The sequence below is a fragment of the Odontesthes bonariensis genome, chromosome 12 (genome assembly GCF_027942865.1).
Source record: "Odontesthes bonariensis isolate fOdoBon6 chromosome 12, fOdoBon6.hap1, whole genome shotgun sequence".
NCBI lineage: Eukaryota > Metazoa > Chordata > Actinopteri > Atheriniformes > Atherinopsidae > Odontesthes > Odontesthes bonariensis.
This window is the reverse complement of record NC_134517.1, coordinates 5391878-5406721: the sequence shown is the minus strand read 5'-3', so window position 1 is coordinate 5406721 and position 14844 is coordinate 5391878. Positions and strand designations below refer to the sequence as shown.

Genomic DNA, 14844 nt, shown 5'->3' with positions numbered 1-14844 from the left:
CATTGTCACAATCACCTTGCTTTGGCTGAATTTGTAGATGCAGGTGTTTGAGGGATAGAACGGTTCCATCTTTTCTCTTTTTTCAAACTTCTGTCTCTCACTACCTAATTCCTCAACTCATGTCAGTCTTTCTCTATTTCTTTGTTCCCCTGTAGAACATTATACTCACATTTTCTCTATTTTTCCAATTCAAGCTCACCTTATCCGTCTCCTAGAATCAGTTTTTTAATCATGCATAGTTTTCTTCCTGTCTCCACCTTTGGGCTTTGGTGAAAAGGCACTTGCTCATGAAAGTCTTCATCAAAGCGCAGTCACAGGTGATTTATCATACAAGAATTGATATGTTTACGTGTTCTGCCTGCATATGTTTGTATTTTTGAGTGTGTTTTTGCTGTCGCATCTCCGGGGCCCTGTGTTTGTGACTGAGCAAGACATCCGAAATGACAAGTAATGAATGTGAACTATGATGTGTCTCAGTTAATGGTGTCATTGTCAAAACTCTGCTGTGGTTTCTTTTTTGAGCGATCTTATTGTGCACATGAAAACTGAACAGCCTTAGAAAACAGCAGTACAGTGGGAATGCTGTAAAATGCTGCTGCCTTGACATATTGGCCTGTGAAATTACATCGAGTGGACAGAAGGTGGGGAAAATCAGAAATCCTGATTCACATAACATCCTGGGGTGCAGCTCTGATGAGCTGAGGCTAAAAGCTAAAAGTGACTCCTGCTTCCTCTTTGTTGGGAAGAAAAGGGGAACAACACAGAGCCACACAATGGGCACAATTTGCACATACATTACAGTGGTGCAAACTGATTATCCACTGTTGAGAGTAACAGAAACTACTGTAAAACAGAAATATATAGTCGACAGAGGAGATAGTCACTACACAACACAGTGTCAAGAAAGTTTGTGAAACGCCTAAAATTCATTCCACCGATTTGTGTAATGGGACAGGGATTTCTTTCACTTTGTGTCTCCTTTCTTTTTTTTCTCCCCTGAACATGCAGATAGAAACAACTGCATTGGGAATGCAGTCTTGTGTCATAACATGAAACCATCACAAAAAAGTGATCAGTTTCAGCTAGGGATGCACCGATCCGCTTTTTTTCATCTCCGATAACGATACCGATATCTGAGGTTTAGTATCGACCGATACCGATCCGATACTGATACTGAAAAAGAGCGCGGAATTATGGTAACAAACGTTAAGTTTCATTGTGTGGAAAAGACTTTTGTGCAAGGCAACATCAGGTCTGACTTGAACATTTCTTTCCTATTTTTTTAAAATCAAATAAACAAATATAAATGTACTGAATTACTTATTTATTTAATATTGTGCACCAGTAAAACAATCTTAACCATAAAAATATAACAAGTGTAACTGGTTCAGTCAGTGCAATTAGGGATTCAAAATCCAATGCAACACAAAATATTAAAGGCACAATGTGCGATTTTTATGTAATTTTGAAGTGTGTTGCATACAAAAAACACCTATACATACCATAAGAGTGTGCAGAAATAATCCTACTGGCATGTCCTAACCAAAGTTTATACGCAGCATAGCTGAGTTTTACTGCAGAATTAGCAGGCTAAACTGATAGCGCCGGACCGGCAGTTTTTCTGGCCAGGAGGTGGCGATATAGAGTAAAATCAACCTCCGTTCAACACCAGGCAGTAGAAGAAATCACTGGTCTGGCGCTGGCCCCGCCCCCGCCGGCCCACCCCGCCCCCACCCCACTCACTCCTCCTCCTCAGAGCATGTGCTAGTGGCTTCAGAGAGGCTAACGAGATGGCAGATGCTAGCGGAAAATCAGAATACCAGCCCAGTCCTTCCGTCTAAAGGACTGAAGATGGGATGCTTTGTGACACGAGCACAAGGTCAACTTCCCAACAATTACGCAACAGCATATTTGTTAATATTAATGTTCTATTTGTACATATGTTATTTGTAAATAAACAGATTCTTGGACTTCTCATTTTGGTAACGCTGAATGTGTCTTTCTACAGAAGTTGCAGATGGCAAAGGCCAAAGAAAAAATGAATAAACTGTAGGTGTAATGTATTTACATTTTGCTTTTAATACAAATGCACACAATCACTACTAACAAATTCCAAACAGTCTCATGAGGACAAATTGCTTAATTTCTTTAAATTCTTTTGTACAAATACTACAAATATTCAGAACTATTTACAACAATTATTAAAATCAAGATGCCTCTAAAACCCTGGCTGGAAGCCACGGTACTGTCCATTTGGATCCGGGAATTTGTCCCGAATGCGCCACACACAACAACTGGGAATCACCCGCCTGTTGCTTGCTCCTAGGGACCCAAATTGCCAAAATATATAATGCCTGTAAGCAGCATATCGGAACTCCCGATTATCTTCCCCTGCGTCACGGGCCCGCCCAAGAGCCGTTACATCCTGCCTGTACAGCCTGTGAATCCTCAGGTATCCCTCATCCAAGCAGTAATGCCTAAAATGTGGGGTTTTACTGATACAGTTTTCGGGAGTCTGCCCACAACATTTTTTTTCTGCCACTGTAGGCATTTGTTTGCAATTCCCACAGGTGCACCAGGGAAGGTCTGGCACGGCAGCTGATGGCGGGGGTCCTTGCCTGTTTTGAATAGCTGCTAAACTGTCAAACATGACCCCTGGTTGTCGCTCCAAAACAGTCAAGACCAGGTCCTGGAGATCTTGTGTGTCCATGCTCTGGACCAGCCTCTAAAAAGTGAAAGGGGAAAAGAGTGACAAACTATTTCAGACAATTAGGAGATTCAGATGTCAACACAAAGGCCTACTGCGGCCTCTGAATAAGATGCACAGTAGGCCCAGTAGGGAGGACAGAACCTTTTTCCCCTCTGATGGTAGTCGAACGTCTCTAATGCATAATTTACTTCGAATAAATATAATAAAATATAATGTATGTTTACTTACCAGTCGAGCAGAAATGTCGCGCATTTCCATGGTCTCCATTAGTTGCCTCCATCTGATGAAAGCATTCCCTATATTAACGCGGGTTTGCCCCCTTTTTTTGTCTGATATTCTTTTAGACAAACTTCTTTCGGATTTTCCGCTAGCATCTGCCGTTAGCCTCTCTGAAGCCACTAGCACCTGCTCTGAGGAGGAGTGAGTGGGGTGGGGGCGGGGTGGGCCGGCGGGGGCGGGGCCAGCGCCAGACCAGCGATTTCTTCTACTGCCTGGGGTTGAACGGAGGTTGATTTTACTCTATATCGCCACCTCCTGGCCAGAAAAACTGCTGGTCCGGCGCTATCAGTTTAGCCTGCTAATTCTGCAGTAAAACTCAGCTATGCTGCGTATAAACTTTGGTTAGGACATGCCAGTAGGATTATTTCTGCACACTCTTATGGTATGTATAGGTGTTTTTTGTATGCAATACAATTCAAAATGACATAAAAATCGCACATTGTGCCTTTAAATAATAAAGGAGCTGAAATTGAGAAACAAAACAAAAGCTTCACTCGCTTGGTTGGTAGACTTTCAAAATAAATATAGCAATCAGCTCTTTATATAGTTAAGTGCAAATGGGAATTAAACATCCATTACAAAAGCATCTGAACAAAACAATAGCTTCTCTAGCTTGGTAAAAACTAAAAAAATCAGAGGTAGTCCCAACTTAACAAGTTTTTTCACCATTAGAGGTGGCAGAAGGCCCTTGGATGAATGCCAATGCTGGACAGCACAAGGGAAAAAATAAAAAGAATAAATGAGCCGATATGGATCGGCCCATTGTCACCTATACCCGATCTCAAATTTTCTTCGATATTGGTATCGATATCCGATCCAAATATCACATCAGTGCATCCCTAGTTTCAGCTGTCAAAAATTGGCCTGTAGAGCTAGGTTTAAGCTTTAGTCCCTGTGTTGGACTGGCGACTTGTTCAAGGTGTACCCAGCCTTTCAAAGGATGGTAGCTGAAATAGGCTTTAGCCCATTTGTTTTGGATTAAGTGATATAGGATTGGATTGGATTAAGTGATATAGAAAATGGATGGATGGATGGTTTAGACATTGGAAAATAGGTTGGGCTTAGGAAAACATCATGGTTTGCATTAAATTAGTCGAGTCGAGTCAAGGTAGAGGCTGTTGACTCGTGCAAGTACCTCGGACTGTGGCTGGATAGCAAGCTGGACTGGACCTGTAACACTGACCACCTGTAGAGGAAGGGACAGAGAAGGCTGTACTTTCTGAGGAGGCTGCAGTCCTTTAACATCTGCAAGACACTCTTGTGAATGTTTTATCAGTCAGTGGTCGCCAGTGTCCTGTTTTACACTGTGGTGTGCTGGGGGGCAGCATATCCAAGAAGGACACATCCAGGCTGGACAAACAGATCAGGGAGGCTGGCGCTGTGGTCGGCCTGAAGTTAGACTCTCTGGTGACGGTGGCAGAGAAGAGGACTATGGACAAACTATTGGACATTATAGACAATGCCAGTCCCCCTCTGCACACCGTCTTCAGTGAACAGAGGAGCCTGTTCAGTGACAGACTACTCCTTCCCAAGTGCAGGACCAATAGACTCGAAAACTCCTTTGTCCCTCATGCCATCAGACTGTACTCCTCTTTGGGGGGTTAGGGTTATTTTTCTATTATCTATCTTTATCGTAACGTATCCTTATATGTATATATATGCATGTATAATTTTTATACTATTCTTTTTTAAATGGTGCGGCTGGAATCTTAATTTCTCTGTGGGAACCTCCCAAAGTGATCAATAAAGTTCTATCTAATCAAATCTAATCTGATCTAAATTAGCTAGATTCACTCTTTCTGAACAGTGTGCTGGTGATCTTTCTGAAAATAGGCTGGACAACATGTCAATAAAGTATATTTTGAAGCTGTAAAAGAATGCAGAATTACAAACTTCAACATTGTCAACTTTAGGAAAGTCTTCCCTTCTTCTATCTTCAAAAAGCAGGGATAAGATTGGTTAACATGAGATTAGCTCATCAGCAAACAAGGCATTGAATTGCTCTCACAGATAGAAAAAAAGAAAGGACACCCTCGTTCAGTTCTAAGGATTTACATATCGATACATAACAAAATATAATCTGGTCATTACCAGGACCTGAACTCCCACTAGGTTAATTTAACCTCAAATGATAAAGAACACATGACAGACTGTGTCTTCATTTATTGACCAAAAACAAAGACAAAATGCACAGGTAGTGTATGAAAAACTAAGTACACCTCATTATTCAAGTAGCACTTTTAACAGCAAGAACTTGATGTGATTATTTTCTGTTTGATGTTATCAGTTTTTCTGTTCTTTGTCAAGGAATTTTGTCCCAGTCTTCTTTACGACATTACTTCAAATCATCGATGCATCATTGATTTGGCACGTTTTACGCCGACACTAGAAACACTTTGGCTCGTGCTCCCCAGTGGCTGGGAGCTCACACTTGTTATGATCTCCTTAAGTGTGTATAATATATATAAAGCATAAACTTGTATGTCGGAGAGAAAAATGTCTGTGTCCAAAGCTCCCACCCCCAAAACCATATAGTAACTATATCTACATTGAATCATTTTGTTATGGCATCCAAATTCTGATTGAAATTTAAGTTTTAGAAATTGAATCACTGATGTTGATAAATAGAGTTGATTGATTGATTGATTGATTGATTTTGTTTATTGACATTGTACAAAGCATTAAAAAGGTATACAAATAAATAAGTCAATAAATATGTCTTGAAAACCTTGTACAACATGTCAAAAGGATAACACAAAAAAGCTTGGGGAGCTTGTTTCCATTGTGGTCCTTGAAGTTCATCTTTAAGAAGTAAAAAACAGAAAAGAATACAGAAATAAACCAACAGTTTATTATGCAGATGGCAGCAGAAAAGACTCTTGCACTTTCATCTTTGCAAGGAGGACATCAGAGGAGTGGGTCAGATAAAGAAAAAACAGACCTTTTCAAGGGCAATGTTGCAGATAAACACTCACAAACACATGGTGTGACATGACACAGGACACAATTTTTGTTTTGCTGTGTGCTAAGGCTGTGATTTAGCTACTTCCTGGTTTTATTTTGATATATGTAAATCCTACAGAGAAATACAACTGTTGTCAGATTTCATGACACTGGCTGCACATTTCGTCTCATACAAATTTGTTATGAATAGGCTCGACCCAAAGTCACAGATGGACAAAGACAACTCAATGTGTAGTTCACTGTCCCACTTTCTCTGTTTATCCCTCCCTCCTTCAGGCCTCTGTCTGTGGTTCCCCAATGGGGGCCAATTAAAGTGTGAGCTGTTTTTTTTGCTGAGTTTGTTGGAGACTTGTGTTGAAACCACTAGAGCTTTACATCACTCAGGCATCATCTATATGACCTTGAGCTGAAGGACCAAGTAAAGTGGTGCCACTTGTATTAATAATGCTTGAGCTTACCTGTGTGGGTCAGTCTGTCTGACTGGTAATATTGCTGCCCATAGTACATCTGTAAAGATAGAGACTTCCTCTATGTCTTTATCATGATTTCTCTTTTGCTTTCCTTTAACCTTCTGCCAATCGTTCATTTCATCCCACTTGCATTGTACAAATACTGTTTCCTTCCCACATATTTTCTCTTCTGTGGCTGCCCCCAGGATGACTTCCTCTACAGTGTGGCTGTTGTGAGTGGGCTTTCATGCGCTGTGCTGGCTGTGGCCAAATTCATGCTGGGAAGAAAGCTGACAAGTCGGGCACTTATCACTGATGGTAAGATACATACGGACACATGGACATTAACACATAAATAGAAACTAATGAATACCTCACCTTAAGTCAAAGAACTTGACAAACATGATGATCTAGAACATTTTTTTGGTTAAGAAAATGCTAACTTCAAACAGAACAAAGGGGTAAACCAACAGGAAAGAGCAAAATAATAAAATAATAATGTATGAATCTGTGTCTGTTTCACAACTGAAGAGGCAGAAGGTATTCAGACGATCTACTGCTCATAGAAACGTGCACAGTCAAACAAAAGCACTGCACAAACCTACACTACATGGCTGGCCTCAGGTCTCGCTCTCCAACACACAGGGCATCACTCCAATAAACCTGAGGTTGCTGTTCTCTGAGCCTGGATTTATTTCCCACAAGACTATACACTTACTGCAGGCAAGACAATAACCCAGTGAGCAACTTTTACACCAGGAGAAATTCTATTGAAAAAAAAAAAGGAATCAGCTACTCTTGGGTCAAGTGTGAGCTGTTTAGGAGCTGATTCTTTAAAAAAAAAATGTTTGACTATGTAGGTACAATTCTTCAACATCCCCATGTAGCAGAATTGTACGTAGTTTAGCATTTAATTTTTTTAGTTTGTGTTTCAAAAAGTTTTTCTTTGTTTCTTAAATGAATATTTTATGAATATATGAAATATTACAATCACGTCTGCATTTACTTTAGCTTAGCTTCATGTGAAGACTCCCACCCAAGACAGCCCACCTGTCTCTTTGCAAATATATCAGTATTAATTTTCAAGCACCTCCAAAGTTGAAAGCCCAAAACATTCTAATGACCATCTTCCCACTTTCTAACATTTGTGACATCATCAAGAGCCCCTCGCATCAGTTTTCAGTGCATGGGGTATCTCTTTAGTATCACTTTCTGAGAACTGCTCTGCAGTTTCATTTTGAAAGTTATCTTTTTTCACCAGTAAGCTGTCACAGTAGTAAGCAACAAGGACCGCTGGAAAATGGAGGAAACATGCAACTTTTAAAAATGTTTTGGTTTTATTTCTAATTTCTTTTAACTTTTTTCTTATTTTTTAACTTAATTTAAATTCCTCCACTCTGCTGCTGTAGCCTACATCTTTCTTAGGCATTGGAATTTGTGATTAAAGTTAGGCAATACCAAGTACTTGGTTAAGGTTGGGTAAACATGTTGATTAAGCATTAAAATACATAGCACATGCTAATGAGAAAAGCGACTCTTACATTACCAGCTCTGGAAAGCATGTACATTCATAAGAGCCAGTTTTTGGGGCACCCTGTGCATTCAAAAGTGACGTAGTGAACCCCAAAACAACCACAAAACAAAAGTTAGGAGTGAGAACGAGTTGGGATGTTTCCTTCCGTCTCTTGATTTGTGAGCTTCAGAAAAGAAAAGAAAAAATTCTCATCACAAAATTATTTCATCAAGTTTGCATACTCAAATAATCACCTACCATTTATGTTCAAATCCATTTGCTATGTTTCATAGTATCAGTGAAGGTTTTCTTAAAGATTTCTTTCAGGATTAAAAAGAAATGGTATTGAAGCACAGTTTTAGAAAGCTAACTGAAAAAAAATCTTTTTGTACTGACTTGTGTTGAACTCCTTTTATTTTTCAGGGTTTAACTCTCTGGTTGGTGCAGTTATGGGATTTTCAATTCTTGTCAGTGCTGAAGTCTTCAAGCAGCACACCGACGTCTGGTATCTGGATGGCACTATCGGAGTCCTAATTGGACTCATCATTTTGGGATACGGGGTCAAGTAAGAGATAACCCAACAGCAAAGTCAAGAAAATACATCTTTTCCAGTAGACTATATCTGATTCTACTATCGCTAGCTTCACATGTAGAAGTGACAGGCCAGTACAGGCAGGGATGACAAGTGCGGGACAGGCTTAAGCCAGGTTTCTATTCTTGTTTTTGGTTTGTATTGAGAAGCTGTGCCTAAGAAAAGGTGAATGGAAATGGCAAAAATCCAGAGAACTTTCACCAGTGCTGAAAAATATTTATATATTCTAACTGGTATCTTCACTGTAATCTTCTTTTTTCCTACTTTTAAGAGACCACTTAAGATTTGCATCGCCAGTGAATGAAAACTGGCCTGTGATTTCTGGACATTTTCAAATTTTCTAATGATAGGTTGTTTCTGTTCCCACAGGCTCCTGAAGGACATGGTACCCCGTGTCAGACAGACAAGGAATTACGAACGATTTGAATGAGAGAACTGAATGCTGACCAAATTAGCAGTTTGAGACACACCAATCTACATACCTGGGCACTTTATGCCCTATTCTCTCAAGTCTTTCATGCACTCGTAGAGATTTCATTGGCACATTCACACTCATGTTCTTATACATGCACATATGCTTTACATACTGTCCATAATTCATTCATACATTCACACACACACACACACACACACACACACACACATATGTCTAAGATACCTTGAAAGAGAAAAACATGATTTGAGGCCATCTCCTGGAAAGAAAACACCCAAGTTCAAAACATTCTCTTGCTTTTATTCTTCTCTTTAAAAAAATAAATACAACACCCTGGATGAGTATGAAGACAAAACCAATTAGAAATGCTCAAGAACTGTTTTGGAACTGTGCAGGGGGACAGACATAATGCTGCTGATAGGACAAAATAAAATCAAATTTTTGTAATTTACTAAAATAGATATTAAAGCAATACTATGTAACATTTCTACCTTAAAGCGGAACTCACCCTTTAAACAACATCGTGCCCAATCACTATATTTGACCATAATATAATAGTGAATTGTGCTGCCACTGGGTATTATGTCTTCATATTAAATATAAAACCTTTGCATTTTTTAGAAATGGTGATTTGACGCGTCATGAAATCACCGGAAGAAAAAATAACAAACTACAACAATTCTAATAGGAGGGTTTCACTTGACGTCACTTCCGTATTTTTCTAAGCGCGCTAACCCAGGTGGTGGGCAACTGGAGCTGGATCCCATTGAAAACACTGTGTTTTGTCTGCCACTTTTTGCCCAAAATACCTCAGTTTTGTGCCATTTTTGGATGTAGCAATCGGTCTAACCGAGAGAAGGGAAAGGGTTACTATCGAGTACCGAAGGTAATCGCCCATAGAGGTGAGAAATGGAAAAAACTCACAGAACAACGGCGCAAAAAGTGGATAGTTAACCTACGTTTACAGACTGGAGGAGCTCAATCTGCAAATGCTCGTGTCTGCGGTGACCACTTCGTCAAAGGTATGCGCGAAATCTAACTGTTTTGTAGTAGTGCAGTAAAGTATTATGTTGCTAAATGCCAATCAACAGTAATGTAATACGGGCTACGTTTGGGCTTTGTTTTGAAGGCTGCCCCAGCGCGTTGTTAGCTACTGAGTCAGTGAACTGGGCTCCGACGGTCAAGCTGGGTTACCAAAACACAGAGCTAACACACCGCCATCTGTGTTTCATGCGATCTCTGAGAGTGGTTGATCTAAACAAAACAAATTTGTCACGTCGTCACAATCTTCACGTTTCTGTAGTATCCACGAAGTGCTTAAGTGCTAACAGGGCACATTAGCTCCCAAGTTCTTGACAACAGAATCGCTCTCTCTCTCTGCCTTTTGCATTAGGCTAGCGACGCCAAGTTCCAGGATATTACTTGGTTGTTATAGCAGCTAGAACTACGTGCATGAAGTAGAACTATAACTAATTAGAATTGTTGTAGTTTGTTATTTTTTCTTCCGGTGATTTCATGACGCGTCAAATCACCTAAAAAAATGCATTCTAAAAAATGCAAAGGTTTTATATTTAATATGAAGCCATAATACCCAGTGGCAGCACAATTCACTATTATATTATGGTCAAATATAGTGATTGGGCAGGATGTTGTTTAAAGGGTGAGTTCCGCTTTAAAATAACAGCTTGAAAAAAATTGTGCGGCAAGAATGAGTTTTAATATTACGATTGGCCTGTCTCCTATGCCCTTCGGGGGTCTGAGTTGGAAAAACTGCGCTATGTAACTTTGCTGGACCGGCCCGGTAGCGGCCCGGGAGCTGAGCGGAAGTACTTCGACTTGCTTTCTGGCACACCTACCGCAAAAACAAATAGACCCCTCTCATGCTCCCAGGTACATTTGATTACTCTTACCTTCTCGGTCGACATAGCTTGCACCTTCTGACTCCTCGCCAGTTCGTCAACAAACGTGAAACGTGAAAGCGAAAGGGTGTTGTATTTACAACAGTGTAACCGTAAATTACCTCCAAGCCTGTAGGGGGAGCTCCATAGTGGGCTTTTTGAGAAGTTACATTGTATTGCTTTAAACAAACTACTGGGATAGGCTCCAGCCCGCCCGCGACCCGACCTACGGATTCAGCGGGTATAGAAAATGGATGGATGGATAGATATTAAACCATTTTTTTAACACTTTACTTTGTCCCAGCATTTAGCTGTTGGCTACACCACTAATTTATTCACTTATTTATTAACTTGTCTGCTAAATATTTACATAAGTAAGCACAGATGGTCCTTATGGAAAAATAAAACTATAAAAAGAGAACTTTACCTGCTTCTTAACATCAGTGCAGTATATCTTGTGTTTATATAAGAGAGAGGAAAAGAAGATAGTGGAGAAAGACTGACACAGGATGTATATAAGCAGTGCTGAGTCAGCAAACACTGCATCCTTTGATGGCCTTTTGTGATGTTGAAATTTTACATTAAAAGATCATCAGGAAAAAAAGAGCACATGATACACAAGGACAAACATTTGTTATATAATGGTGATAAAACCTGTGCACAAGCCTGAAATGATTTGGCCTGTTTGTATTGCACAGCACACTCTGCCATAGTCTTTTATGTGACATGTCTGTGCACAGATTAACATATCTTTCCTCATACACTGGCCTTTGTTGCTTACAACTAATCATTAAGGTCATTTAAACATGAAAAAGCCATTCAAAATAACTGAGTAATGTTTTTAAAACCATTCTAAACAGCTGTTATAAACTGTTATGTAGGGACTCTGTTTAATTGTCATTTGTTGCACATGTTTTTTTACTTTTTTTCAACGTGAAGCGTATGATGACAAGGTGAAATATCAACAGGCAATAAGAAATTAATCAAGAATCATAAAAGGACAAATTCTTATAACATTTGCTCTGTTCATACTGGTTTTTCTCTTGTTTGAATATTGCACTGAATCCAGCAGGGTTTTTTTATTGCTTGAAGTCCTGTTATTTTAGTCAGAGTTGAGTCATTTAGTCATTTTGATGTTAAAGAAGAAACTTGAAATGAATTTAGGCACAATAAGAAATATAATATCTTTTATGGACGCAGTGTTTTCTGAGGTGTCACCTCCTGACATCGCTGCTGATGACCCCACTCCTCTGCATGTTCCCCCATTCTTATCATTCTTCCTATGTGCAATGAACAGAATGTAATTACAAAGCACATGCTCTGTAAATATATTTATTACACTGTTTGGGAATAGAAACATGTAGTTAAAGTACATATTGATTAGTGGTGCATATTGTTAAACATGATTTTTCTGTAGTGTGCATATACTGTAAGTGTTTTACTGTAGATTATTGGTTAAATAAAATGACAAGTCTTACTGTAAGTTTTATGCACTGTAGGTGAACATTTCTGATTGGGATGTAGGTGTGATCTGACAGCACTGTTCAAGGCTTGGCTGTGTTTTCCAATCGCCCCTATATAACTCTTGCAGAAAATCCCTCCTTCATGTGATTCAATTAAATTCAGGGACTTAACCACGAGATTATTAAGTGTCTGGAGACACTGAGGACTGAGAGGAGTAGCATTGTCATAGTTTCGGAGAATACATTTGCTTTCCAGAAGCATCAAAATGAGCAACTTAGAAATTCAGTTTGTGGAGAATTATAAATAATCCATGTAAATAATGCATAGATGCTGTGCTATGCATGAATTGATAATGATATTACTGGGTATGACTAAAAATGTAGACTATTTCAAGTAAAGAAAACTAATGTATAAGGCTTGGTTTCTCCTGTGAATGTCAGCCCATAAAACATGTGAGCCCCTTGTGGTTGATAGCATTACTACAACAGTGTTGATTAATATTGTGGATCCCAAGCAGAGTCTATAGGTATTCCCAGCTGAAGACAAGTAACAAAGCCTTGGGCAGTGGCAAAGAAGAGGCCTGCATCCACTTCACACCGTATCAGCTCTGAGCTGATATAATGGACAAAGTGCAAAAATATTGGTATTATCTTTAGCCCTGTTGTGTGATGAATATGAGTTAGCTGTAAAGTGAAGGTGTGAATGAGCTCACACCATTTCAACTCACCAACAGCACAATGATTTGTAAGGCCCCTCCCCCCGCCCCTCTTTACTGCATAGAAGACAATCTTTGCAGTGACTTTTTGGAGCAAAGCACAGTGTTTGCTCATGCTTAAACCACTACATAAGGCACAGAACCAACTTACTGTAGCTAAGCTGCTCATATGGCAAATGATTGTGGTGGATAAACTGAAAACTATTATCATCCTAACAACTAAATCCTTTCTACTTCTCTTCTTTATGCTTTTTGTTACTTTCATGCCACTTCTTTTTCACACATTCATGTTGCAAACAATTACAGCCAACAATAAGGGTGTTTCATTCACTGCTGCAGATCACAGGTACATTGCAACAAATGAATGCCAAAAAATGGAAAATGTGGCTGCCATCATGCACAGTTGCATTTAATTAATCTGAAAAGCTACTTTGCCACTTCCTTTTGGTCCCATCGCTTAAGAAATAGTTTGGAAAAGGAGTCTATTTCTTCATTTGTTAAGGTTCAAATACACAAAACATCTCAGCATTTGATGTGATATGATATCTGAACTCCTTTCATGATTTCATTGAAACAGCTCAGAAATATGTAAAATTCTGGAGCTTTATATACCGTGTCAAATCACTGAGACAGGTTCAAGCTATTCTGAAGTGATTGCATACGTGTCATTCACGTGTGCTTGTAATGATGAATGAACCAGAAAAGGCATCAGTTCATTCATTCAGCCCATTTAAAAAAAAAAATTATAGCAATACTAACCACTTCTCTTTTGCTGCAGGCTTTGCATGGGCTGGTAAAAACCCTAACAGTGTCAGTGGTTGCAAATACATTGTAGCAGCACACACTCACATCAGAAATATGTAATTAAATTTTCTAAAGAATGACTCTGTAATCGATTATGTGTTTGTATGACGATAGCATCAGTGGTGTTACAAATGTTGTAAACACTATTTATTTATGTAAAAGAACAATACAAAAGAGTTTTATTGATTCAGTGAATAAAGGTTTTTCCTGCTTAATCATCAGAATATTGAGAGGCATAGATTCTTCTTTTAACAGACTTTACAACCCTTGTGGAAACAAATACTAACTGGGTAGGAAATGTAATTTAACGATCGTAAAAACACTCCATATCGGTGTCAGCACCAGATCCAGCTCTATTGGCAAGTCATGGAGACAGTTTATCAAAACAAGAAGGGTTTCAAATGTGTCCAATCACATACTTTCTGTCAACTTGAGGATGAAGAAACAAAGAACAAGAGTTAATATTGTTATACCTACATGCACTCTTCTTAACACATTTCAATTTGGTCTTTTCTCTTATTTTCATGTTGGTTTCCTCATCGGAGGTATGATTTAAAGCTGCGGTCGGCAACTTTTTTTTAGTCATATTAGCTTGAACTGTCATGGGATTCTGGAAGTAGAATATTAAATAGGCTGTTTAGAAAAAATAACGAAATCTGTAGCTCCCTCCCTAATCATGCTTGCAAAAACCGAGCGCTCCCGGCTGTTTTTAACCAATCAAGTTAGGGTGGAGGAATCCTACCTGTCAATCACAGCTTGTGCACACGCTGCTGAGCGTGAGTCTGCCCCAGCTTGTGTGCGCTCACACTGGTGTGAACTCAAGTGCACAACCTCGTCCACAAAGGGGGAGGGGTTTGGGGGGCGATTCGGAGCTTGTTAGAGGTTGGGGGAGGGACCTGAAAGTTGTATCAGTTCGAATTTTCCGACTTTAGACTCGCAATTTTGAAAACCTGCCGACTGCAGCTTTAATGTAACTTAAAATCCTAGAAACTACTTTTAAACTACTAAATTGACTGCATTCTC

At 39.4% G+C, this 14844-nt stretch overlaps 1 protein-coding gene across 1 annotated transcript in view; it reads left to right on the top strand.

Annotated features, from left to right (window-relative positions):
- The window catches only part of tmem163a (transmembrane protein 163a), a 97752-nt gene extending 87214 nt beyond the window's left edge, over window positions 1-10538 (top strand). The window contains exons 6-8 of the mRNA XM_075478960.1: window positions 6609-6720; window positions 8339-8480; window positions 8877-10538. Of these exons, the coding sequence (XP_075335075.1) occupies window positions 6609-6720; window positions 8339-8480; window positions 8877-8937 (315 nt within the window). The 3' untranslated portion in view covers window positions 8938-10538. The remainder of the gene's footprint in view (window positions 1-6608; window positions 6721-8338; window positions 8481-8876) is intronic.
- Window positions 10539-14844: the final 4306 nt, after the last annotated feature.